General features: G+C 48.4%; 2 protein-coding genes across 2 annotated transcripts in view; one reads left to right on the top strand and one right to left on the bottom strand.

The window, feature by feature from the left end:
- Positions 1-743: 743 nt before the first annotated feature.
- On the bottom strand, positions 744-8,190 carry NDUFB9 (NADH:ubiquinone oxidoreductase subunit B9). The gene is made up of 4 exons (XM_090040614.1): positions 8,037-8,190; positions 6,002-6,194; positions 4,046-4,159; positions 744-1,011 (listed from the first exon to the last, which is right to left on the bottom strand). The coding sequence occupies exons 1-4, from the start codon at positions 8,120-8,122 to the stop codon at positions 883-885; spliced, it is 522 nt and encodes a 173-aa protein (XP_089896740.1). The 5' UTR covers positions 8,123-8,190; the 3' UTR covers positions 744-882.
- The window catches only part of TATDN1 (TatD DNase domain containing 1), a 30,769-nt gene continuing 11,229 nt past the window's right edge, over positions 8,128-27,667 (top strand). The window contains exons 1-6 of the mRNA XM_090040613.1: positions 8,128-8,263; positions 10,456-10,521; positions 22,589-22,638; positions 24,103-24,166; positions 25,225-25,368; positions 25,459-25,501. Of these exons, the coding sequence (XP_089896739.1) occupies positions 8,212-8,263; positions 10,456-10,521; positions 22,589-22,638; positions 24,103-24,166; positions 25,225-25,368; positions 25,459-25,501 (419 nt within the window). The 5' untranslated portion in view covers positions 8,128-8,211. The remainder of the gene's footprint in view (positions 8,264-10,455; positions 10,522-22,588; positions 22,639-24,102; positions 24,167-25,224; positions 25,369-25,458; positions 25,502-27,667) is intronic.

Here is a 27,667-nt window from a genome sequence, read left to right as displayed (position 1 = left end):
TGCCTGTACTATGTGTGTGGAGGGGTAGGGAAAAGAGGTTGCCATCACACTATGTCCTAGGAGGCAGCCGGGGGTAGGGAGAGAGTGAGAGAGGGTAGGGAGACAGGGGCCGTGTTCAGCACAGCTCACCCAGGCAATGTGGTGCAGTGCAGGTGTGACATGCCCACCCCCATCCAGCTGAACCCCACCCAGGGTGGCCCACACCTGCCCAATACCCAGTGGTGGCACCACCCCAGCCAGCATGCACAGCTTCCCATCGAGGCTACTCGCAGTGTAGCTGCAGCCAACCAGGTACTGCTGGGCTCCTCTCACCTCCAGCAGCTTCTCCTCTCTCCGCTGCATGACTCTGGGCAGTGGAGTAGGGGGAAGGAGGGGAAAAGAGCTAAGCTACAGCTGGATGGCTCCTGTCCCAATATGGAAGGCTCCAGCTCCAGACTGCCTTCCACCCACAGGTGGCTGCTCAATGCACCAGGCAGCCAGAAGCAGGAACCAGAGCCACACAGTTTCATGTGTGCAGCACCTACACAACTTAGTCTGTAGTTAAATTGTTCTACGATCCATCCAAGGCACTATTAATACTTTATGAGCAGGAGTGCTTAGAGATGCACATCACACCCCCCCTTAGTGCACACCTGGCTACAGAACAGTCATTTAAGATGTGTAATATTCACACCAACTTTGTCACTTGTTGTAGCCCACAGGTACCTTAGACTTAAAAGTTAGGGTAGCACAGCACCAAATCCCAAAGTATACTTGTATTTTTTATTTTGTTAAGCCTTACTGTTTATTACATACAGTAGTGCATGCAAACTGGTATTTATCTGATTTGTAGAGAACAAGCCCACTGCCACTAGTTCAGCTGCACACCAGAGGATGCTTTTACTATGGACGCTCACGAGGTCTAGTTACGTAATGCCACCAGAGAGGTGGCAAATGCCCTTCTTTGCGGGCTGGGGGCAAGGCTTCATTCTTTGGACCATCAGGTGGAATTTCTTCTTGTAGTTGCTGAACCTATACAAAAAAACAAAAAGGTCCACACAGCTTATCAGCATATTTTAAAGATGTAAATCTTTGCTTCTTTCTTATTTTACTTCAGGCTCAAATGTAGGTACAGTGAAGACCCTCAAATCACAAATGGAGCGTCAACTTCACAAAATTCCCCTCACTCAAGCTGCATGGCCAAACTATGTACTGTTGACCTGCAGCTTCTGCTATATGGAGCATTTGAATCTCCAACAGTTACTTCAAACCTAGTTGTAGCCTACTGGAAAAAATAATGGAATACAAGATTGCTAAACTAAAGAATAAAAATATCCTGTCTTATACACTGTAAGATACCACACTAGAAGTTATGGGTCCCAAACCAACCTCTTCCAATGCCTTAAAAGAATTTTTCTTTTCCAGAAATTCAGCTGTTGACTACACTGGATTTACTTAAGCTCACTGTGGCTATTTTGAGCTGGTATTTCTTGAAAGCTTACCAAGTGAACAGGTGACACAAATACCTAAGGGCCTAATTTGCTTAACTGTGTAACACAATGTTGATCCTTATTTGTCACTTGTATTTCTTATGTTGTAAGCAAGTGCATATTGGTTAAATACATAAGAATATTTTAGCTCCAACTGTCTATTTTACATTATAATATTCTGTTTAACTACAACATTTGTGAAACTATGCCCTGTCAATTTCTAAGCTGCTAGTCCGGGCAAAGGTTTTCAGAGAAAGAAGGTAAGGAGCCTAAGCAAGGTAAAGCAAGGCTCTTGGTCTAATAGATACCACACCTACTCCAACTGAGTAGTTAGAAAAAAGTTCTTTGCAATCTTTCAGGCACAAGCACCCTACTTCAGGATTGGGAGTCTGATGTTGTTCTGAGATCTCCAAGGAATGAAAGAAGCTAAGTGTGACAGGAGGTAAGTGAGAATGTAAACAGGTGGAAATTAGGGAAACAATGGGTAGATAAGGGAGAGGAGGCAGGGATGAGGGGGAAGTAGTGGGTGAAGGAATGCAGAAGGTAAGCCCGGCCTCCAGCACAGATCTATGAGACCTCCTGGTGCTCTGGTGTAGTGCCCGAAGACTGGAAGAAGGCCAATGTGGTGCCTATCTTCAAGAAAGGGAGGAAAGTGGATCCAGCTAACTATAGGCCCATCAGCCTGACTTCTATCCCAGGGAAGGTCTTAGAAAAGTTTATTAAAGAGGCCATCCTTAATCGACTGGCCAATACCAACATCCCAAGGGATAGCCAGCATGGGCTTGTTGCGGGTAGCTCTTACTTGACCAATCTCATTACCTTCTACGACCAGGTGACCTATCACCTGGACAAGGGAGAAGACATTGACATCATACATCCTGACTTCAAAAAAGCCTCCGATCTGGTATCCCATGATCACCTCTTGGTGAAACTGGCCAATTGTGGCCTTGGATCCACCACGATCTGCTAGCTGGGAAATTGGCTCCGCGGTCAGACCCAGAGGGTAGTAATCGACAGGGGTCCATCGTCATGGTGTCCTGTGACCAGTGGGGTCCCCCAAGGCTCTGTCCTTGGACCCGTATTGTTCAACATCTTCATTAATGATGTGGACATTGCAATCAGAAGCAGACTGGCCAAGTTCGCCAATGACACCAAACTTTGGGACAAAACATCCACACTAGAAGACAGGAGGGCGATCCAGGCTGACCTGGACAGGCTCAGCAAATGGGCGGACAAGAACCTGATGGTGTTTAACACTGAAAATTGCAAGGTTCTCCACCTTGGGAGGAAAAACCTACAGCCTCCTTATAGGCTCGGCAGTGCTACGTTCGATAACACTACAGAAGAAAGAGACTTGGGGGTCATCATTGACCACAAGATGAACATGAGCCTGCAATGTGATGCTGCGGCTAGTAAAGTGACCAAAACTCTGGCTTGCATCCACAGATGCTTCTCAAGCAAATCCCGAGACATCATTCTCCCCTTTTACTCCGCCCTGGTGAGGCTACAGCTGGAGTACTGTGTCCAGTTTTGGGCTCCACAATTCAAAAAGGATGTGGAGAAGCTTGAGAGAGTCCAGAGGAGAGCCACGCGCATGATCAGAGGTCAGGAAAGCAGACCTTATGATGACAGGCTGAGAGCCATGGGGCTCTTTAGCTTGGAAAAGCGCAGGCTCAGGGGTGATCTGATGGCCACCTATAAGCTTTTCAGGGGTGACCACCAGGATCTGGGGGAACGTTTGTTCACCAGAGCGTCCCGAGGGATGATGAAGTCGAACGGTCATAAACTCCTGCAAGACCGTTTCAGGCTGGGTATAAGGAAGAATTTCTTTACTGTCTGAGCCTCCAAGGTCTAGAATAGCCTGCCATCGGAGGTGGTTCAAGCACCTACATTGAACACCTTCAAGAGCAAATTGGATGCTTATCTAGCTGGGATCCTATCACCCCAGCTGACTTCCTGCCCTTTGGGCGGGAGGCTGGACTCGATCTTCTGAGGTCCCTTCCAGCCCTAATGTCTATGAAATCTATGTTGCCTGCCTTCTAGGTGCTCACTCTGGGTTCGCATATAGTTTTTCTCCAGTCTTGAGGTTATGTACTTAAACAATGTTTCCCTAGAAGTATTTATCTACTAAATGCTACTCATTAATGTTGAAATTTTATAGGGAAAGAAGGCAAGGTCAGGCCATTTCTCTATTCATCCTACTGAACATAATTTCTAGTGTAGCGGCTGCAACACTTTTAGCCCAGGGCTGTCTACCTTATGTGTGGTCAGGCGCTGTGCTGTATGGTCCTACCTTCTGCCCCCACGCTATCCCATGCCCCATGCTGTACTGCAAGCAACCCCCACTGCTTCCCCAGCCCTGTGGGCTGTGCCCTGCTCCACTGCCCCAGGAGCACGAAGCAAAAGCTGGAGGAGGGGTGAGAACCTAGGGGCTGCAGGTTAACCCTGAGGGGCTACTTTCATACCTAAATTGGGCATTTCTTTTCACTAAGTAAGAGTCTTTAATTCCTTTTTGATTCCTTTAAACTCAGACTGCACACTAAGTGAGCTCTGTTCTGCATTCAAGCAGTACTGACCTCCTTATCCCAGCTTTCCAACTGCAATTTCTTCCACTGTTCTCTTTTGGCAAAGTAATCAGGATACATTGCCTTCTCTGAAGGATGCCAGTAATTCAGGACCCATTCAGGAGCCTGTCCAAAGAGCAAATCAAGCACTAGATGAAAGAAACCATAAGATACAGCAACAGTACATACATCTTAGGCAACAGATGTCATGGGATAGGTAAATGGTCTGTGAAGCACAGCATTTCATAACAATATATCTAGCTCTTACATAGTGCTTTCCAGTAGATCTCTAATCACGTCAAGGATAAAATTACTGGCCTCTCCTCCATTTTACAGACCATTGAACAGACACGGGGAGGACAGTAACTTGCTTTAATGTCACTCAGAGCACAAGCAAGCTCAAGAGAGAATCCAAGGCTCATTAGTCCCATAGTGCTCTTTTCACAAGTCAAATTATTCTCATTTCTCCCCTTGCAAGAACAGTACCAGTTGCAGATGCTTGAATTAGCAGTTACAGAACAGACACAATTTCAAATGTGTCTTGTGTTTAAGTTCGGTCACTACCATATGTGGTACAAACCAGATGCAGCAATGAAAGGAAGACATGGAAGTTATAACAGTAAAAGTTGCAAGACTAAAAATTCACCTCATTTTTTCTTATGCTGTGTGGTTCAGCAATCATATCCATAAGAGGGGGGTATAAAATATACTCTGAAGTGCAGTCTAATCAGGAGTAGAAGCAGGATGTGTCAGTCAGTACACAACCTTGCAGGATTGTTGCTGTTAATTCCTGTTACTATAAAGTAACATCCAGGCTCTGTGTAAGTTCTACTTTTCCCCCCACATTATCAATTTTCCAACTAATCCCACCCTTCCTCCTCATTCAGGCCCCCTATCTCCTACCTTGATAACTGTAGGCCACCTTTCCTGCCCCATTTATCCTGCCAATATCCATATCCCACCCCAACCTGTTCAAAACACAGCTAAGGAGACCTTCCTGGTCATTTACCTGAATCATGTAAATCCAACTCCTCTCAAAATGCTTCCATCGCATCAAATTCAAGCTTCGCATTCTGTTTTCCAAGAACCCTCACAGCTTTGCACCTCCTTTGGGTGGTGCAAAAGAAGAAGTACAGGGATTTTATTTTGCAGTATACTGACTCCATAGTAAGGAGTGGACACAGGAACAGCTCTCCAAGTTGGTTACCTACAGCAGGGGCTATTATAGTGCCAGGCCAGGGAAGCTGGTTTGCACTGAGCAAATCAATAACACAGTTTCATGGCTTGTGCACTGTAGTAAAGTTAAGTTACACAGCATCATGCATATTACATGTACATCCCTTGGGTGTGTCCATCACCTTAGTCTTTGTTTCTTTATCCCAATATGCTCCTTATGCAAACCACACCCTGAACTAATCTTAAACATGCCCACCCTCTTCAAATCCCACTTGCTGATATAGGAAAGGGTGAGTGCATTGTCTAATAGTCATAGTCTTGTTAAAATGCATGTGAGAAACAAGAAAAAGACCATCCAAGGTTCACGCAACCTTAAAAAATTTCTATATAGAATTTAAAAAACCAAAAAAAAAAAGCTAACCAAAAACCAAACCCCAGGAATGTTATTGTAAATCTACCTTGGGTTTTTGTTATACCATGTATCACTGCAGTGTTGAACATGTGACAGTAATCCACAAGTCAGAAATCAATCATTTACAACCTTAACTTGCAATACTTGAGGACTGAGAGGTTTTTTGGGGGAAGGGCAGGAAGAAGAAAGAAATAGGGATCCCTTAACAGCCTTCATGGAAAATAAGAGCCCTAACAGAATGAAAAGAATAGCAGAGCATTACAAACCTACAACAGTGATGGAAATTCTCACCCCATCCCCAAAGCAAGAGGCAATGATGGGAAGAAGGCACCAGCATACAAGTCCCTTACTGCCAAACAGCCTGGTGGTATCTTACCTACCTTGTAGCAGTTATATCTCTCATAAGATGTGCCTCCTGGAGAGTCAGGGAAGATGTAAGGCTGAGGATGCTGCTCTAACCAAAATTCTTCCTCGCCAGCTCTCAGCAGTTGCGTTGCTTTCACCATATCCTTCTCATTCTTGTTTTTATCAAACCGATCTCTCAGCAAACAGGCATAGAATCTATACTTATCTCTGTAAGTACAAAAAACTTGCAACAGTTCTAGTGGGAAAGAAAGCGGATGTGTCAAAGGTTTCTAGTACAGGAATAGCAGAAGTTTCTCTATGCAGCATAATCTTGTCCTCAGTTTTACAAATCATACGTTATTCATCCTTTTCATCATTACTAATCAAGGAAACAGCAGCAGAAAGCCTTCTTAGGTCATCTATTCATTCTCTAACCAAGGCCCGCAGACTGTCCCTTTAAATTAGTCCATCCCTCCGCCTGGTTATGCAAACCCAGGCAATTTCTAACCCAGGGGTCAGCAACGCTTTTGGGCAGTGCCAAAAACACTTCCAACCTCAACTTGTAAGATGCTGGCATGCTAGGGGTGGACGGGGGAGCTGTGAAGGGCCTGATTCTTATTGCGGCAGAGCAGCCCTAGCCCCCTCCCTGATGTCTGCACAGCAAAATGCCACATCCTGGCACTGGTGCCCGGGGCTGCCTAACCCTGATCTAACCTATTTCTATACAGCAGGGGTTGGCAACCCCTGGCATGTGTGACAAGTGTGGCACACAAGGCCACTTTGCTTGGCACATGGCAGCCAGCCCTGGCTCCAGGTAGCTGCTGCCAGCAATGGAGCCTGGGCTGCTCCGAGGAGGGCTTGCAGCATCCCAGCTGCCTCCTGGGAACAGCCTGGGATCCCGGCTGGCAGCAGCTCCCCAGAGCCGGGGCAAGCTTCAGCCAGGAGGCTCCAAACAGCCGTGCCGGGTTCCGGCACCAGCTCCACACCCACGCGTGCAGGCACACCTCGGAGCAGGCAGTGGGGGCAGAGCAGCGCAGCCCCAGTCTCTCCCCCACTCCTGGCACAGAGGTGATGAGCCCAGCACAGCTGTTTGTAGCAAGCCCACTGCTTGCTACAACTGCCCAGAGCCTGGACTGGTTACAAACAGTTGCTCCAGGCTCACCATCTCTGTGCTGGGAGTAGGGGAGAGACCGGGGCTGCACTGCCTCAGGCCCTGCCCCCACCAAGGCGTGCTGCACGTGCCGGTGCGGAGCTGGTGCTGGAGCCCGGCACAGCTGTTTGGAGCCTCTTGGCTGAAGCCGGCCCTAGCTCTAGGGGAGCTGCTGCCAGCTGGGATTGTGGGCTGCTCTCAGCAGGCAGCTGGGATGCTGCAAGCCCAGCTCAGAGCAGCCTGCGCTCCGTCGCTGGCAGCAGCTACCCAGAGCCCAGGCAGCTGCTGGCAGCCACAGAGCCTGGGCTGTGGGGCAGGGACTTTGGGTGGGGGGCCAGGGGCACAAGTAGGGCATCCTACCATGCCTACCCCTGCTATACACGATCTGTACTCTCATCACCAGAATGCTCAGCAAAGCTGTTCATCAACTTGCATCATGAATAGTTACCTTCTTCAGTGAACTTGGCTGAAACCCAACACCTCTTAAGATCACACCAAACACTAATGCTAAGATAGTCTTCTTGGCACACTACTCTTTTTGCATATATCCACTCAGAGTCCCTCCATGGGTTCCCTTTTCACTTCCACATCAGTAGTTCCAGTCTTTATCCTTGAGCCCTTTCACACAAGTGTCCCGTTTGACCTAGTTATTCCAGTACTAGGCGCTGTCCACCACACGAGGACGGGGTGCAGCCAAGATCCAGCCTCAGGCCTAGCCCCCCCCCCGCAGGCGCCGCAGCCTCCCACCGCCAGGGGGCGCTGCTGACAGCGAATCTGAGCAGGGAGTTCCTCCCACGCATGCGCACTCCCTCCAGGCTATACTGGGGGGCGCCGCTCCTCCCCCGCACCCAGGAACCAGCCCCTGCGTCATGGGGGGGGCGTTACAAGGAGACGCCGCACGGGGCGGGAGGCGCCCTCACCTTTGGACGCACCAGGACTCGAGGTGACGCTGCGCGCGCTTGTAGAGCCGCAGCACCTTCTGTCGGTGCGTCAGGTACCCCGCCATCTTGGGCCGGTGACGCTCCGCCCCCTGTTTCTCTTGGCCCGGGGCGCGGGGGGTGCCGGGAAGGGGGCGGAGTCCTCCGCGCTCGGCGCATGCGCTACAGTCGCCTGTCCGCCGCAGACATGAGCCGGTGCAAGTTCGTCGGTAAGGAGGGAGGGGCGCGCGGGCGGGGGCGGGGGCGGGGGCGGGGGCAGGGGAGTCACCCCGCGGGCTGCGCCGGGGCACGACCTGCCGCGCGCGCGCGCGTGTGTGTGTACGTGTACAGGTGCGGATGTGTGCATGGGGCCACGTGTGTACTTGTCTTGTGTACATGTGTGTGTACCTGCATGGACACGTCCCTGCACGTATAGATGTGTGTATGGTGCATGCGCGTGTGTACATGTATGTATATGAACCTACATGTGTGTATATGAGATGTGTGTCTGCCTGTGTGTATAGGTACCTGCATGTGCAGATGTGTATATACATCTGTATGTATATGTACCTGCAGATATAGATGTGTGTGTATGGTGTACATGCGTGTGTGTACTTCTGTGTATAGATACCTGCAGGTATAGGTGTGTGTATGCTGCATGTGTGTGTGTGTACACCTGTATACATATGTACCTGTGTGTATAGATGTGTGTGTGTATGGTGCACACGCATGTGTGTACTTGTAAGGGTGTATGCGTGTATGCACACACATGTGTACAGGCAGTTCTCTGCCCTACTGCCTCTTGCCCCTCACAATTGGTTCCTGAAAACTGTGCCTTAAGTCGAAAAGTCGTTAACTTGGAACCAATTTTCCCATAGGAACAATGTTATGAATAGTGGGGTTGGTTCCTGAACTAAGGCCCGATACCCTATTTTCACCAAAAATACCCCAGAGTTTTGTACTCGGTCAATTATAGATGAGTAATATAGCTACATTAATGTATTTATATTGTAAATAGCAATCATATTGATTTGGAAGGACTTTGAGGTGACTTTGCTGGACTTTTTGAAGGGTTCTTGGCTGGAGTTTTCTCAGAAGTCTTGGCTGAAGGTTTTTCTAGAGTCTTCTCTGCTTTCTTTAAGAAAGTGTCCAAGGAAGTTTGGACAGGTGTTCTCCAGGGAGATGGGTGATGCAGCGAACCTGTTTGCAGGCGTGGTGTGGCATGGCATGGCATGGGATCAAGCTTTGTAAAATCAAAACTGATGTCAGAAAGTCAAAACAGGGTGTCAATTTATAAATGTCTTAAGTGCTGTCCGATGTAATTTGAAACATCTTAAGTTGAGGACTGCCTGTATATGTACATGTATACATGCAGGCACACGTGTGGATGTGTGTGTGGGAGCAGGGCACAGCCCACAGGACTGGGGAAGCAGTGTGGGTTGTCTGCACAGTGTTGGGGGCAGAGGGTAGGAGCAGGCAGTGCAGCACCTGACCACACGTATGCTGGACAGCCCTGGGCTCAGTGTTGGAGCCGCTACACTACAAGTTATGTTCAGTGGGATGAATGGAGAAATGCCTGACCTTGCCCTCCTGCCCTATAAAACTTCAGTACTGACATACATTAGCATGAATAACATTTAGTAGGTAAATGCTTCTGGCGAAACACCGTTCAAGTACATAGCCTGGGACTAGAGAAGAGCTATTTGCTAGCCCAGAGTGAGCACCTACCATGTAGGCAACACATGCACATGTGTGTATAATATGTACATGTCCATACATGTGTGGATGCATGTGTGTACACACAAGCACATGTGCATACACATGCATATTCCCTAATCTTTCCTTCAGTGAAGAGCAGGAAATGACTAAAGTGCTCCCTCTCTGGCCTTGCAGGCCTCGAGGACCTATAACAGCCATAGCTCCAGCCCTTCCATCTCCTCCTGTCTTGTGTAGTTGCCTTCCACCTTGTTGCATCTTTGTCTGTCCTTGCCAAATCAGTTTTATGTTCTTACAACATTTCTGTGTCCAAACCATCTTACCTCTGGGATAGTGACAACATTCACGCTACGCTGTTCCATCTCTGCTAATAGGCAAATTAAAGCTCCAGGCATACACGAGCATCCAGTGTTCCAAGATCCACATTTCGTATTTGTCCAAGGCTTTAGTTTTGGTTTCATAATGTGGGTTTTTTTCATGAGATAAGGTAGTTGGGTTCATGCCCAACCTGGAAGACCAGGGTATTCCTCTTAGTCTGGTCTCTACCCTTCAACTTGTTTGGCACAGAAGACCCTCCTGGTAGTTGCACCATACAGCTGCCAGCATAGCTCTCTGTTACAAAAACTCACTACATGAGGTGGGAATACCTTTAAAGTGGAGGGGATGATTACAAGTAACTTAATCTCCATTGTTTTTCTCCTGACAGATATCGCTATTAATTTGACAGACCCTATGTTCAGAGGGATTTATAGAGGTACACAGAAACATCAAGGTAAATGTTTCTTTGAATCTAGCAACAGTGTTAGACTAAGGGCCTGTTTCCTTACCTAAGTAGCAACTATGATACATTCATCTTTTTCCCTCAGAGGTTATATAAAGTAAATAAAATGTATTATTTTTATTTAGATGGGGCCTGAAATATGATATGCACTCTAGAATTAAAAAGATGCATTCTAGCTGAAATCTGTTTTTGCTATAAAACTGTCAGATGGTTAAAAAACCCCAAACTCAGTAGCTGAAATCTTCACCTACATCTTTAAACAAGGGTTCCTTCATTTATGCCCGGGGTTCTGAGCGTAGAACTATATCCTTTGTTTTCTTTGAGCCAGGTATGAATTAGCTTATTTCCATTGAGGTGAATTAGTGCAGTTTGCAACAGGTGACATTTTTTACATACCATACACATGTGGTTTCCTTTTGCTGAGGATCCTGTTCTATGCGTTTGGACTCAATAGTTTGTCTGGTTTAGACTTTAAGCCAGGGGTGGGCAGAATATGGCCCGTGGGCTGGATCTGGCCTGCCAAGCACTTTCATCCTGCCTGCGGAGCTGCCCAACAAATTGTGTCCTGCCCATCCCTTCTGCCTGCAAGGGTGAGAGCAAGGTGCCCATGTGTACACGCAGCCCAAAAACTTATTCTTTTGTCTGGCTCCCAACCTCCTGGGCAGAAGCTAGCCAGCATGCAGCTTCCGTGCAGGGCTCCTGCTGCTGCTGCTGCCACCCCTGAGGGACAGGCGGTGGCAGCAGCATGGAGCTGGAGTGGGCAGTGTGTGGGTGTGAGGGAGAGTGAGGAATGTGGGGACCTTCCCACACTCCCCTCATGGTGTGCAGCCCTGGCAGGCAGTTGCAGCTACAGTAGGTGGGGAGCTCAGGGCAGAGTTGCCCAGTGGAGTGTGGCTCCAGCAGGCACTGCACATCACAGTGAGGGGTTCAGCCTCTGCGCAATGGCCTGTATTGCTGGTGCTCCCTGCCACTTGCATGCAACCCCTGCACTTGCACAGCGGGGAGGGAAGCCCCGCATGCTAGAGCCAGCTGCCTTCCTCTCAGGGGCTGCACTGCAGGGGAGAGAAGCACCAGGATCCTTCCCCCGTGGGTCTTCCCTCCCTGCTGTCAAATGTGGCAGGGAGCACCAGCAATACAGGAGGCTCAGCAGAGGCTGCACTCCTTGCTGTGATGTGCAGCACTTGCTAGAGCTGCACCCTGCCAGGCACCTGCGCCCTGAGCACCCCACCTGCTGCCGCTGCTGCCACTACTGCCTGCTGGGGCTGCATGCCATGGGGAGAGTGTGGGGGAGTCCCCATACTCCTCCCCAGGACCCATACCCTGTCTCCCCAACCCCCAACATATACACAACCTCCCGACATACCCTGTGCCCCTCCACACACACAGCCATACCCCCTCACAAACCCCCTACCCCCATCTTACCACACACACACACACACCCCCACCATACCCCCCCCCACAATATGTAAAACTCAGAATGTATTTTTCAGTTATTATGACATTGCCTTTATATACTCTAAGCAAACCCAAATCATGGCAAAAATATTTTTTGTAATAAAATATGTTATAGTAGATGTTAGACTTTTAGTGTATGATTTGGTTTTATTCTGGTTCTAAGATGGCAACCCCCCCCTCCCAGAAGCAGTACTTCCGGGGGGCAATGGGAAGGACGTCCGGTGGCAAGGGTTAGGGGGCAGGACTTCTTGTCCCAAGATAGCGACAAAAGGTTGGTGCAACTGTCAAGGGATGGGACCACCCAGGTGGCCCTTGACAGCTCGACAAAACCTGTTAAGCGGCCCTCCACCTGAAATAATTGTCCCCCCACTGTAAGCTTTTTGTAACAATGATTGTGTCTCCTTTTGTCTAAGAAAGATGCAATACACTTTCTCTATCAATAAATATTTATTGCTAATGAATCAAGATTTCTTTTTTTTATATCTTTACTACCTTTCCAATTTACAGTTATCCACATGCATTATTTTCTGGTTCATAGTATCAATGAGCATTAATTTAATATTTTTCTGCAAAGGAATTCACATACATGCATTCATTTTCTTTTCCTTTCTCTTCAAACAAGGTTGGAGACGTTAACAATTTTTAGAGATAAAATTTTAATGTCCTCTAGAATGTACTGACTTGAAGTCCAGAAAACTATTATAATAATTTAAGTCCCAGTTGAGCAAGATTTTGTCTATTTCTTTACTCTGGGCTTCTCCCATTCTTTTTTTTAATCTTGGTTGGCCCATCAGCAGTGTGATCCTCTTCTGCAGGTGTGAGGAGTACCTGCTTCTGGTGGTGTAGGAATCATAAAAAATTAGAGTTGGAAGGAACCTAAGGAGGTCATCTGGTCCAACCTCCTGCTCAAAGCAGGACTATCCACTACTTACTAAATCAAGGTTTTGTCTAGCCAGGTCTTAAAAACCTCCAAGGATGAAGAGTCCACAACCTGTCTGGGTAACTTGTTCCAGTGTTTTACTACCCTCCTAGTGAGAACATTCTTCTAATATCTAACCTAAACTTCACTTGCTGCAACTTGATACCTTTGCTCCTTGTTCTGTCATCTGCCACCACTGAGAACAGTCTATCTTCATCATCTTTGGACCTGCCCTTCAGGCAGCTGGTGGCTGCTATTAAATCCCCTCTCAGTCTTCTCTTCTGTAGACTAAATAAGCCCATAAGTTCCCTCAGCCTCTCCTCAGAAGTCATGTGCCCCAGCCCCTGAACCATTTTTGTTGCCCTCCACTGGACTCTCTCCAATTTGACCACATCCTTTCTGTAGTGGGGGGGCCCAAAACTAAACGCAGTACTCCAGATGTGGCCTCACCGGTGCTGAAAAGAGGTAAATAATTACTTCCCTTCGACTACTGGTAACACTCCTACCAGTGCAGCCCAGTATGCCATTAGCCTTCTTGGCAACAAGGGCACGCTGCTGGCTCATATTCAATTTATTGTCCACTATAACCCCCAGGTCATTTTCTACAGAGCTGCTGCCCAGTCAGTCAGCCCCCGGCCTGTACTGGTGCATGGGATTCTTCTGTCCTAAGCGCAGGACTTTGCACTTGTCCCTGTTGAATCTCATGAGATTTATTTTCGTCCAATGCTCCAATCTGTCTAGGTCACTCTGACTCCTAGCCCTACCCTCCAGTGTATCTACTACTCCCCCCAGCTTGGTGTCATCTGCAGACTTGCTGAGGGTGCACTCTATGCCATCTTCCAGATTGTTGATGAAGATATTGAACAAAACTGGTCCCAGGACCGACCTCTGGGGCACTCTATTTGATACCAGCTGTCAACTAGACATGGAGCCATTGATTACTACCTTCTGTGCCTGATGCTTCAGCCAGTTTTCTATCTACCTTACAGTCTATTCATCCAGCTTGTACTTCCTTAGCTTGCCTGGAAGAATGTTGTGGGAGTCTGTATCAAAAGCCTTGTTCAAATCAAAGTAAACCACATCCAGTGGTCTCTCTGCATCCACAGAGATAATTATACCGTCATAGAATGCAGTCAGGTTGGTCAGGCATGGCTTGCCCCAGCAAATCCATGGTGACTGTTCCTAATCACCTTTTTCTCTTCCCAGTGCTTAGAATTGCAAAAAAACACTCAGGTAGACTCCAGAGCGGTGAGAGACGCGCAGGTGAAGTCCGCTGCTCCCCCGAAGCCCCCCAGACACCCCCTCAGCAGCTGCCGAGCCCCCTGCCGACCCCCGGCACAGCCGGAGGTGAGCGGGCTCGTGGTGGGAAGGGGTTAACTCCTCGCTTGCTGGGAGGAGGCTGCTGCCTGGTGCCGGGCCGGGTCAAGCCCCCGCCCAGGCCCCTACTTGGCCCAGCCCCCCAGGGAGCCGCGCGAACAGGCTGTGCAAACAGGCACTTGAGTTAGCGCGGAGTTCGCGTGGGAGAGGGCACGGGAGGGCACGAGACCCTGCCTGCGACCCCCCCCCCAGCCGTAGCCGGCCCCAGCCGTAGCCAGCCTACCAGAGGCATGACACGGATGGGCATGCGCCGCACCCCGAGGGTCACCTCGGGCTCTGCGGCCATCGGGCACCTCAGAGACGGCCACCCAGACGGAGCCCATGGTCCCGGGCTCCACGCAGACGGAGCCCCTGGCTCTTGGCTGCAGGGGCTGCCTGTCCCTTTTTCAGGCTCTGGGGCCCAGGAGCATGGCCCCCTCCCCTTGCAGGGTCTGCTCCCTACTGGGGTCTCTGGCGCGCCAGCTGGAGGAGCTCCAGGCCACAGTCCAGAGACTGCGTGCCATCAGGGACTACGAGCAGGAGATAGACTCCTACTGCCAGGCCCTTCTCCCCCGGGAGCCGCAGGGGAGAGCTCCATCTCCCTCCACGACTAAGGAGGACTCTGGGACCTCCCGCTCTGCCCAGTCAGGGGCATGGACCAAGGTGGTCAAGGGCCCGAAGGCCCGCCGCACCAAGGCCCCTGCCCCGCCGGAGCTTAGCAACAGGTTCGCACCTCTTGCAGCCCTGGCAGAGCCTGCTCAGTTCCCGGCTCCCGCAGGCAACCCAGGGTCGACCGCAGCTACTGCCCCTGCTCTCCCCAAGACAAAGCGAAAGGTGTTTGTTGTGGGAGACTCCATCCTGCGGGGCACTGAGGGGGCAATCTGCTGCCCCGACCCCTTAGCCCGGGAAGTCTGCTGCTTCCCGGGGGCCCGTATCCGAGACATTGCGGAGAGGATCCCAGAGCTCCTCCAGCCCACAGACCACTACCCCATGCTCCTTATTCACGTGGGCACCAATGACACGGCTCGGAGCACCCCCAGCCAGGTCATGAGGTGCTACAGGGATTTGGGAGCGGGGCTTAGGGGTCTGGGAGCTCAGGTGGTGTTTTCGTCCATCCTCCCAGTCTCGGGCTATGGGCTGAGGGGGGGAGAGGAGGATCCACGCAGTGAACCAAAGACTGCGGCGCTGGTGTTATCGGGAAGGCTTTGGCTTCCTTGACCACAGCCCGCTCTTTGGCGGGAGAGGCAGCGAGCTGCTGGGAAGAGATGGCCTCCACCTCTCTCCCCTGTCTTCTGGCGTGGATGCTTTGCCCCAAAGTTTGGTGTCATCGGCGAACTTGGCCAGTCCACTCCTGACTCCAATGTCCACATCGTTAATGAAGATGTTGAACAGTATGGGTCCAAGGACAGAGCCTTGAGGGACCCCACTGGTCACAGGGCACCAGGATGAATGACTGCCATCGATTACAACCCTCTGGGTCCGACCACAAAGCCAATTTCCCAGCCAGCAGATCGTGGTGGAGCCAAGGCCACAACTGGCCAGTTTGGCCAAGAGGTGATCATGGGATACCAGATCAAAAGCTTTTCTGAAGTCAAGATATATGACATCAACCTCTTCTCCCTTGTCCAGGTGATAGGTCACCTGATCATAGAAGGAAATGAGATTGGTCAAACAAGACCTACCCACAACAAACCCATGCTGACTATCCCTTAGGATGTTAGCCTGGGCCAGTCCCTCAAGGATGGCCTCCTTAGTAAACTTTTCTAAGATCTTCCCCAGGATAGAAGTCAGGCTAATGGGCCTGTAGTTAGCCGGATCCACTCTCCTCCCTTTTTTGAAGATCGGCGCCACATTGGCCTTCTTCCAGTCTTCGGGCACTACACCAGAGTGCCAGGAGTTTTCAAAGATCCGTCCCAGGGGCTGGGCTATGACGCTCGCCAGCTCCTTGAGTACCCTGGGGTGCAGATTGTCAGGGCCAGCTGACTTGAAGGTATCCAGCTTCTCAAGGTGTTCCTTCACGAGGTCAGCATTGATGGAGGGTAGGGGATCCCCCTCACCCAGATTTCCCTGTCCCATAGCAGGCATGGGTGTCCCATGGGACTGATGAAAGACTGACGCAAAGTACCTATTTAATAGGTTGGCTTTTTCCTGGTCGTCAGTTGTCAGTTGCCCCATCTGGTTTAGCAGGGGTCCAACGTTGCCCTTGCTTTTCCTCCGGCTCCCCACATACCTGAAAAAGGACTTTTTGTTGTCCTTGATGCTTGAAGCTAGTTGGAGTTCAGTTGCAGCCTTGGCTTTCCTGGTTTGCTCCCTGCAGGACCGGACCAGCACGGAGTAATCCTCCTTGGAGGTGAATCCCATCCTCCATCCTTTGTAGGCTTTCCTTTTTAGCCACAGGAGGTCCACTAGGTCCCTGGAGAGCCAGGAGGGCTACTGTGCCTTCTTGCTGCCTTTCCTCCATGTTGGGATAGATTTAGCTTGTGCATTGAGGATCACTTCCTTGAGAAGCAACCACTCTTCTTGAACTCCCATCTCCCTGGGGTCATGGTCCCTGAGGGCCTGACTGACAAGCCTCTTGAGCTTCTCAAAGTCGGCTTTTCTGAAGTCAAGGACTTCTGTGTTGCTGACTGACTTGCCAGCTTTACGGTGGATGGTGAAGGTGATCAGCTCGTGGTCGCTGTCACCCAGCTTCCCATCGATCACTAGGTCGCTGATTAGGTCGTCCCCTGTAGCCAGTACCAGGTCGAGCAGTGCTTTGCCTCTCGTTGGCCCATAGACTTCTTGAGTCAGGTAGAGGTCATCCATGCACGAGAGAAAGCTTTGCGACCGCTCAGATTTTGCTGAGTGATCTTCTCAGGAGATGTCTGGGTAATTGAAGTCACCCATGACAAGCAAGGTCCTGGAGCAAGCGGCCTCAGTCAGTTCCCGGGCGAACTCCTGGTCAAGCTCAGGACTTTGAGTGGGAGGTCTGTAGTAGACTCCCACCATTGTGTCCCCTGTGCCGTATTCCCCACGAATTTTTACCCAGAGGGTCTCTAGCTGTCCACGCCAGAAGACAGGCGGGTGATCCAGGCTGACCTGGACAAGCTCAGCAAATGGGCAGATGAGAACCTGATGGTGTTTAACACCGAAAAATGCAAGGTTCTCCACCTTGGGAGGAAAAACCTGCAGCATCCTTGTAGGCTCGGCAGTGCTACGTTGGTTAGCACTACAGAAGAAAGAGACTTGGGGGTCATCATTGACCACAAGATGAACATGAGTCTGCAATGCCATGCTGCGGCTAGTAAAGCGACCAAAACACTGGCTTGCATCCATAGATGCTTCTCGAGCAAATCCCGGGACGTCATTCTCCCCTTGTACTCGGCCTTGGTGAGGCCGCAGCTGGAGTACTGCGTCCAGTTTTGGGCTCCACAATTCAAAAAGGATGTGGAGAAGCTTGAGAGAGTCCAGAGGAGAGCCACGCGCATGATCAGAGGTCAGGAAAACAGATCTTACGATGACAGGCTGAGAGCCATGGGACTTTTTATCCTGGAAAAGCGCAGGCTCAGGGGTGATCTGATGGCCACGTATAAATTTATCAGGGGTGACCACCAGGATCTGGGGGAACGTCTGTTCACCAGAGCGCCCCAAGGGATGACGAGGTCGAACGGTCACAAACTCCTGCAAGACCGTTTCAGGCTGGACATAAGGAAGAATTTCTTCACTGTCCGAGCCCCCAAGGTCTGGAACAGTCTGCCAGCGGAGGTGGTTCAAGCACCTACATTGAACACCTTCAAGAGTAAATTGGATGCTTATCTTGCTGGGATCCTATGACCCCAGCTGACTTCCTGCCCTTTGGGCAGGGGGCTGGACTCGATGATCTCCCGAGGTCCCTTCCAGCCCTAATGTCTATGAAATCTATGAAATCTATGAAATTGGATGCTTGTGAATCTACTCCGTGCTTTTTCCAGGGACTGAGGTGAGGCTGACCGGCCTTCTGTTCTCCAGATCCTTTTCCATCTCTTTCTTAAAGATGGGCACTAGATCTGCATTTCTCCAGTTGCCCAGGACCTTCCCAGAGTGCCACAAATTTTCAAGGATAAGGGCCAGTGGCTCTGTAGTCTCCCTCAGCACCCTTAGGTGCATCCCATCTGGCCCCATAGACTTGTACGTGTCCAGCTTTTCCAAATAGTCCCTAACCTGTTCTTTCACCATTGTTGGCTGCTTACTTCCTCCCCAAATTGTGCTGCCAGGTGCAGTAGTCTGGGAGGTGACCTTGCCTGTGAAGACTGAAGTGAAAAGACATTAAGCACTTCAGCCTTTTCTGCATTCTCTGTCACAAGGTTCCCTCCCCCGTTCAATAACAGAGCCACACTTTCCCTGACCTTCCTCTTGTTACTGACATACTTGGTGAGGAAAAAGTCCAACCTTCACTTTAAAATTTCCTCATTCTCCAGTGCAAAAAGTGAGGAGAATGAAAAAATGAGTGTTTATTTCCCACTGAAACAAAAATAATATTATGTTGAGGAAAAACAGTGTTTCATTTTTTTAAAAATCTTTTACTAAATATGCACAGGCATTTAGGGAAGTTGAAGAGAAGCTTGACAAGAAAGAAACTAGGCATCCGTGCATCTTTTTTGGTTATAATGCCATGTTTGCTCTGCATGCGCTAATTCTTAAAGAGGAAGCAATGTAGCTACATAAGGGTGGTACTGCTACCTAAGGGTGTCAGTAATCTCTGGTGAGCCCACTAATTTAAGTGAGCTTCGGCATGCCTTTGTATCGCATCCTTAGGCACTGCATCTACCTTTTTGTCTTTGTGGCAGTGCACCTTCAGGTGCTTGCCACTTTAAGGGCCTGAGCAAGCTGTGAGGCAGCCTGCAGGTGACTGCAGAGCCAATCGGGCAGTGACATGATAGCCAGGAGGCCACCTGATTGGAGCAGCCTCAGAATAAAAGCAGGCCCTGAGGAGTGGAGCTGGCAGTTGCAACTAGGGGGGCCAAAGGGTGAACATCTCCCAGACAGAGTACTGCTGCTCCCAGGATGTTCTGGAGGTCAAGAGTAGGAACTATGGGGAAGAAGGAGGTTCCTAGGGACCTAGAGGGGTGCCAAGCCCCAAGGAAATGGGTGTGAGCCTAAGGAGAGCTAGGCCAGCATAGGAAAGGGGCCTAGAGAGTGGGGGCCTACTGAAGGGCTGAGCAAGCCCCTGATTAGAACTGCCTGTAACCGAGGCCAGGGGCTCAGAGGAGCCCAGTGGAGTGAAGGGCTGCCGGATAGAAGATCTCTAGGGTTCTTGGTAAGCCTGTGGGAGTTGATGGCTTCATGGTGGGGCCCAAGGGGGGACCCCTGATGAATAGGGAGGTCAGCTGCTGCTACACTGATACCAGGAAATCTCAGTTGGTCAAAGCAAAGGGGCTAGGGCTGAAAGGCCAAAGGGCAGGTGAGCCTACCATGAGCGGCAAGCCAGGGCTGCGGAGCGCTACTGGCACCCCAGCTGGCCTGGAGAAGGGGCCAGAGCCTAGAAGAGGCTGAAGGTCCCTTCGATTGCGGGGGGACATCACTGCCAAGAGAGGATAGGTGGTCAGCCGGCCAGTACGCTCGTATGATGGATGTTGAAGCCCAGCCTCTTGATGGGAGGTGCCCTGTAAGGGAGCCTGAGAGAGTTGGGGCCTGTGGCTGAGAGGAAGGTTATGAGATTATGAAGGAAGCTGCAACAGTGCCCGGGAGTGAGCAACCCAGGGAGAACATCCAGGAGCCCAGTGAGTGGAGGTAAGACCAGGGCAGGTGGCCTGCAGTGGTCCTAGGGCATGACCTGAAACTATACCCTGCTGGGGAGGATGGTGTGGCACGGCAGTCCACAGGTATTGCCATGCCAGTGCCTCCCTAGTGAACAGCAAGTATGGGCACTGGAAAGCCTCAGCCGCCACTGCCTTGCCAGTGACCCTGTGGAGGGGAATGGCTAGGGGAGCACACCCTGAGAGAAAAGCAACAGGCTCGGGCAACACCATGGAGGCCAGGAAGGCCCAGAGTCTGAGAGAAAGATGCTTGGGCAACAACATGGAGGTCAAGAGGACCTGAGGCCCAATGCCTGAGAGTGAGGCTTGGGCAACAACACGGGGGCCAAAAAGACCCAAGGCCTAAATGAGAGTGGGGCCTAGTGGGAGGTCTGAAGGAGAGCGAGGTCCTGGCACATTGACAGAGACCTGAGGCCCAAAGACCATAAGTCCCTGCAGCCCCAGTGAGGGGGCGAAGTAGTGACCCCAGTGAGGGGGCTCTGTGACGGGGGCTAAGAGCCCAGAGTGCATGTGGGACTAGAGACCCCAGTGATGGGGCATTTTGCCAAGGTAAGTCTGAGGATACCAGAGGCCAAGTGCGGTCCAGCAGTGGGGTCAGAGGAGTAACAGCAAAAGTGATTGTGGATGCCATCTGCAAGCTATGGGACATGGTAGGTCAGAGCCGTGTATTACGCCCTTGGCATCAGGGCATTAAATCAGGCCTCCTGCCTAGAAAAAACTATTTCAATAGTTGACGGGCAACCATAGGCTGGTCTGGAACAGTCTGCCATCGGAGGTGGTTCAAGCACCTACATTGAACACCTTCAAGAGCAAATTGGATGCTTATCTTGCTGGGATCCTATGACCTCAGCTGACTTCCTGCCCTTTGGGTGGGGGGCTGGACTCAATGATCTTCCGAGGTCCCTTCCAGCCCTAATGTCTATGAAATCTATGAAAAGACTGACGGGCAACTATAGGCTGGTCAGTCTTACCTCAATCCTAGGAAAACTCTTTGAGAAGATCATCAAGGAGCACATCTGTGATGGGCTGGCTTCAGGGATGATGCTCAAGGGCAACCAGCACGGTTTCATTAGGGGCAGCTCATGTCAGACCTACCTGATTGCCTTTTATGATCAGGTCACAAAAGCATTGGATGCAGGTGTCACTGTGGATGTAGTCCTTCTGGACTTCAGCAAGGCCTTTGACACCGTCTCCCACCCCATCCTCATTTAAAAACTAGGCGACTGTGGCATTGATGCCTGTACCGTCAGATGGATTGCAGATTGGCTGAAGGTTCATACTCAGAGGGTGGTGGTGGACGAGTCATATTCAACCTGGGGAGAAGTGGGCAGCGGAGTCCCCCAGGGCTCGGTCCTTGGGCCCGCATTGTTCAATCTCTTTATCAGCGATTTGGATGATGGGGTGAAAAGCAACTTGTTTAAATTTGCTGATGATACCAAAATTTGGGATGAGGTGACCTTGCTAATAGGGAGGGAAAGACTGCAACAAGACCTGGATAGGTTACAGGGGTGGGCTAACAAAAACAGGATGCGTTTCAATACTGACAAATGCAGGGTACTGCACTTGGGCAGTAGTAACCAGCAGCAAGCACACTTATAAGATGGGAAACTCCCTTCTTGAGAGCACAGAGGCAGAAAGGGATCTTGGAGTCATTATTGACGCCAAGATGAACATGGGCTGACAATGCAAGGTCACGGTTGGCAGGGCTAACCAGACCTTGTCATGCATCCACTGATGCATCTCAAGCAGGGCCGAGGAGGTGATCCTTCCCCTCTACGCGACACCGGTCAAGCCACAGCTGGAGTACTGCGTCCAGTTCTGTGCGCCCCACTTCAGGTGGGATGTGGACAACATTGAGAGGGTCCAGAGGAGGGCCACCCTCATGATCTGGGGACAACAGGGCAGACCCTACAGTGAGAGACTGTGGGACCTGAACCTGTTCAGCCTTCACAAGAGAAGGCTGAGGGGGGACCTGGTGACCATCTATAAACTCACTAGGGGGGACCAGAAGGGTTTGGGAGAGACCTTGTTTCCCCTCGCGCCCCCTGGCATAACAAGGAAGAACGGCCACAAGTTGTTGGAGAGTAGGTTTAGATTAGACATCCATAAGAACTACTTCACAGTCAGGGCGGCTAGGATCTGGAACCAACTTCCTAGGGAAGTGGTGCTGGCTCCTACCCTGGGGGTCTTTTAGAAGAGGCTTGATGCCTACCTGGCTGGAGTCATTTGAGTCCAGTTTTTCTCCTGCCCAGGTGGGGGGTCAGACTTGAAGATCTACAAGGTCCCTTCCCACCCGACTTCTATGATTCTATGAATACTGTACAACAAAAGCATGGCAAACAAGCCAGTCAAGAGGACTGCTCTAGACAGGCCCTGGGATGGCCCCCTGTCACAGTCTTCCTAAGCATAATCAATTGCATCTGTCCAAAGATTATTCATGCTATAGTAAATGTAATGTTGACTGTGCGAAAGTTGCATTAGTTTAACGTAATGAAATTAAATAATGTTCCAAAAAGTGGATTTAAATTTACCAGTTTTTTGTAATTTTTTACAGATGACTTTTTGGACGTAATAGAGAGAGCAGTCAAAACTGGTGTTAAAAAGGTAATTTATCTTGTAGATTATGTATACGTGCGTTTCTTTTGCTGCAATGATTTTTCTCTAATCTTTTCATCTGGATTTTTATGGATACTGAAACAACTTTCTATTGAAGTTTTATATTAATAAAAATGCTACAAAATCTCTCTGGTATTGTGAAATAAAAATACTCTTGTACAAAGCATCACATTTCCTGTGCGCAGTGATTAGATTATTTTGAAACTTTAGTTTAAGGGTATTTTTTTCTAAGAGGTTTATTTGCGTCATGCATGTAGAATTTGTTGTGCCCGGTTTTAATCATCTTTTCTGCTCTAACTTACCGTGAGCATGTTGCGGGTTCTTTTTTTCATCTTGTGAAACTCTTACTCTGTGATTATCTCTGTTAGCCTAGACTAACACACTTCTATGATTCTGATGCAAATATTTATATACATGAAATGTGTGGCATCATGCAAGTTACGTATTATATTACCCTGTTAATGAAGTATACTGATAAGCTTCTCTTTTAGAGAAACAAGCATTTTTAGAAGTTTGACAAAAAAAACCTATTTTCTAGAAGGGTTTGAAAGGACATTTAGAGAGTTAAAGAAAAACTAATTTTGAAGAATGAGGAAAAACTTACCATCCAATCATTAACATAGAATAATTTTAATTCTTAGCACTCAAAAAGCTATGTACATGCGTTATATGCTCCTCAGCAGCTATGTGGGGCAGGTAACTAGTAATGTTCATATTTGGACACGAAGAAGTCTTTGTAGATGAAAATCACTATATAAGGAGTTAGTATTGTTAGAAGTAGTGGTACTATACGGATTTACAACAACAGTTAAGATGGGTATCGACTTTATGTTCTGCTGAACAGAATCCACCATTTGGTCCACTCTAAGTTCATTATCATGTCTCTTGATGACTCAGTAGCTCCTTGTACGATTTACCAAAATGTGAATGTATTTACAGTAAAAGCTCCGGGAACAGGGATGGTGGATAACAAAATATGCCAGATAATTGAGCGGCCCCAGCCACCGCTTCTCACGCTGTGTCTGAGGCGTCCCTCCACCCCTCCTGCGGCATCACTGTTGCTCCTGCAGGGCCCTGTGGGCCCTATGGGACAGGGAGGCAGGTCCCGCACAGCCCTGTACAACCTGTTATGCCCCCAGGCCGTGGGGGCTTGGCAGTGCAGGCTGCTTTGGCCCGAGCCATGGGGGCTCGGAGAAACCAGAAGTGCCACGGTGGGCACTTCTGGTTTCACTTTATCTTTCAAGCTGGCATGCTGGTTAGTGGAGCATGCCAGCTTGTAAAATGCCAGATAACAGAACTTGTACTGTATAATGGGAATACCTCTTAGTATTTTATCTGTTTAGGTTCTTGTGAATCCTATCCTTCTGGTATCCAAATGCCCTTTGATACCTTTAGTTTGCTATTAACTCAGAGTTGAACAAGTATTTGCTGACAGTATTCTCTTCATTTCAGTTTATGATTACAGGTGGAAGTCTACAAGACAGTAAAGATGCATTACAGCTGGCACAGACAAATGGTATCCTTGCCTTAATATGCAAAATAGCTAGTCAGGGTAGCATCACTTTCAGCCCCACCATCATGACTGACATGTAAAATTATCTACCCCTGAAAATGCTGGCAGAACTCAGGCTTATCAGATTCAAAAGAGGAATATCATCTTGGGGTCACATAGCCATATTCTGTTATTTGATGTTATCTCAGGGAGGCTTGGGTCTGGGTGGGCATTAGTCTTTGTCTTCCATTTCTGTGTTTGTAGACAAGTGAATGATGCTTTTGGAGGAGGAATTTTTCTCCACCCCTCCTCTCCTAAGAGTAGGTTAATGTGCTGGTTTAATATTTACTGCCCATGCTGCACTGCCATACAGTGCACAGTATATATTATTTTTAACTGACCTGAGAATTTGTGCACACACCAAGTTTACATTAAAGTAAGTGACCTTTACACTATCTTACATAAGGAATGGACAGACAACATAAAATTTTATTCTAGGATAATTGTACTGGGGAGTAAGTAGCATCTATGATTGATTACCAGGAATCTGGGTTTTCTGTTTGTCATGGAAAAATGCAGATTTAGTCCTTTAAAAGAGACAGATGTGGGAAACTGCAGGTTTCCCCTTGCAGGGTGGCAGAGTTCCAACCTGTAAGGGGTTGCTTGGGGCTGACCCAGAGATTTTGTTCCAGCAGGTATCAGAGTTTGGAGCAGGTGAGAGGAAGAAACTTAGATGCTGATTCAAGAGCATAAGCAACAATTGTCACCTGATGTGTGTAAACCCCAGTTATGTTTTTGTCTGAGTATTAACCCAAGGAAAAACTAACGTATGAGTTACTGTTTTGGAATAGATTGTTCAGATACTACATTTGGTCTATAGTGAACAGCCTCTGGATAAATGTTACTTACTGTCCTTGAGGTAGAATATATCATTGGTATTAATTCACTAGACAGATAACATAGGGACAGTAAGAGAGGAAGTTTCTTTAAAAGTTAGGAACTGAAAAATACAAATGATGTCTTTAACTTACAAAAATATATTTTGTCCCTGAAAAAAATCTTTTAATACTGTTTTACATTAGAGATGTTTTACAGTACGGTTGGCTGTCATCCCACCCGTTGTGGAGAATTTGAGAAGAGTGACCCTGACCAATATTTAGCTGAATTACAAAATCTGGTTGAAAAAAATAAGGGGAAGGTCATAGCAGTTGGGGAATGTGGCCTGGGTAAGTATGATCAGACTGCTTCAAGTTTATTCTCTTCCTTTGCATACTGAAAAGGAAAGTAATTAATTATTCTTTTTTTTCCTCTTGTAGATTTTGATAGATTAGAATTTTGCCCTAAGGACACCCAGCTCAAGTAAGAAAGATTACTGTAGATTAACCTTATAGCAATTTCCAGAAGCATTTTTAATTCTGTATTGTAGCAAGTGGCGTTTGGTAGCTATGCAACTTGCACTGTGTAAAATGTACTTGATCTAAGTGGTTTCTGTTTAGTTTCCAGGAACTGTACTGGAAAGAAAGCCACATTCAAGCAGTTAGGAACTTTCTGGTGCAGATCTACTCCTACATGACCTCACATTGAATCAGCATATCCTCTGCTGTAGAATTGATCAGAATTTGGGGATTTCTGGATAGATAGGCATTCCCTTGAATTCAAGGTCACTCAGGAATTCCAGTGGGGAGGGAAACCTGCAATATGGCCCAAGGTAGGGCAGGGAGGGAGGTAGAAGGGAGCAGAATAGTCAGAGGGGCTGGAGTCAGAATTGGAAGGGGGGAAATTATTGACAAGGGTGGTCTTTGGGAGATGTGCAGTCAGGGAAAACAAGTGAGATTAAACTGGAAGAGGGAAAGAGGGTGGCTTGTCGAAAGTGGGATATGGAATATGGAGCAGGGAAGGTACTGGGTTGTTAGAATGGAAGCATACAGCCATTGCATCTCAATTATGCTGTGCTTTCAGGCAGAAAATGCACGGCCTATTAAGTAGTTAAGGAAAGTCAATGATAATGCAAGCAAAATGATCCGTTGTTGGATGATGCTTGAATATCACTGCTCTAAATAGCTGGAAACCCCCTATCAACCACTGTGATAGAGTTGGGATATTTTCCCCTCACCATCTTGCATAGCTTCCGCTGTAGGAGGCGTATTCGTTTGTGACTTTTAATCTCTAGTTTACAGCATTTCTGTGCTCCTGATTTAGCCTCTTGTAGTAAGAAGATAGACTGAGTGGCTAGAATAATTCTTTATCATTTTATGATTTCTAGTAGAATCCAGAATGGAGTGAATTCAATAAAGTACAATCTGGAGGACCCCATCCAGCCTTTGCAGTGCAATAAAACACAAAGGCAAGATGTCACTGAAGATTATTCTTTTCACCAAGCAAATCCTGAGCCTGCTTCGTAATCATCAGCAGAGCCGGAGTCCAGTTGTTCCTTCCCAGTACATTGACATTAACACACAGCCCTATGCCAGCAGGCTCACTAACACAAGGTTGCTGACCTACAGTTTTGCTAGGCTGCAGGAAATCTCTAATTATATTTAAATTAACATGGGAGAGAAAAGGAGGAAGAATAAAATAGGGAAAACGTCACCGGTTGATTCCTTTTGGGCCTAGGTTGGTAGTGTCAAATAATAGAGACTTTGTCACTTGTGCATTGGGTTGTGTGAAATAAGCTGGTTTTGTCAGTCCAGTTCCTAGTGGCTCCAGTTGCCACCATTGCTGGCGATCATAGAAAAGGAGATAGATGGAAATACTGATTCAGAGAGACAGAAGGCAAGGAAGATAAGGGATTAAAGAAATGTAAAATGGGGAAAGCCCCAGGGAAAGATGCACTTCATTTTTAGGTTTGTACGTTTTTCTTATTTATTTCCATAGATATTTTTAATTTCACTGGTAACTTTGTTATAGCTGTCTATGCAAATCTGGTTTGCACAATTGACAAAAGAAAAAAAATGAACACTGTGTTGGGTAGATCTTAAGTTCTAAGTTTCAAAACCTGCTTCAGGTTAGTGGGAGACTTCTGCCAACTAATATTTTGACATGTTAAGGGTAAAGGGTGGAGTGAGTGCAGCAAACTTGCCAGCTGTCAGTGTAGTGGGAGTTCAGATTCTTATGTTAGTCATTTATAGTTCCTAACAGTCACCCTCAGTTACACTGATAAGATAAGAAAGTGTGGGGATTTCCTAGTGAATAATACCTGAAGTTGACCTCCACCCAACATCTAAACATTCTTTTCTGTTATATTTAACTTTGTTCCTTGTGGACAGTTATTCGCCTGTGAAGATGACAGGATGTTCATTCTGCTTTCTCTCCTGGCTTGCACAGCCAGGCAGGATGAAAGTTCTTTGGTAAAGCTGCTCCAGGAGCTGTTTCTACCAGGCTTTCCTCTTTCTCACCTGTTCTAGCGTAGATATGATTTACATGATAAGAGGTAATGCCTAGTTGTCTGCAGATGAAAATACTATCTAGACAGTTCAGCGATTCGACACATTATGGTTAAATTGGTAATACCAGTCTAGAAACTTC

This window comes from Crocodylus siamensis, chromosome 3 (genome assembly GCF_052110815.1).
Source record: "Crocodylus siamensis isolate JL-2025a chromosome 3, ASM5211081v1, whole genome shotgun sequence".
NCBI classification, from domain to species: Eukaryota; Metazoa; Chordata; order Crocodylia; family Crocodylidae; genus Crocodylus; species Crocodylus siamensis.
This window is presented reverse-complemented; position numbering and strand designations above follow the sequence as displayed.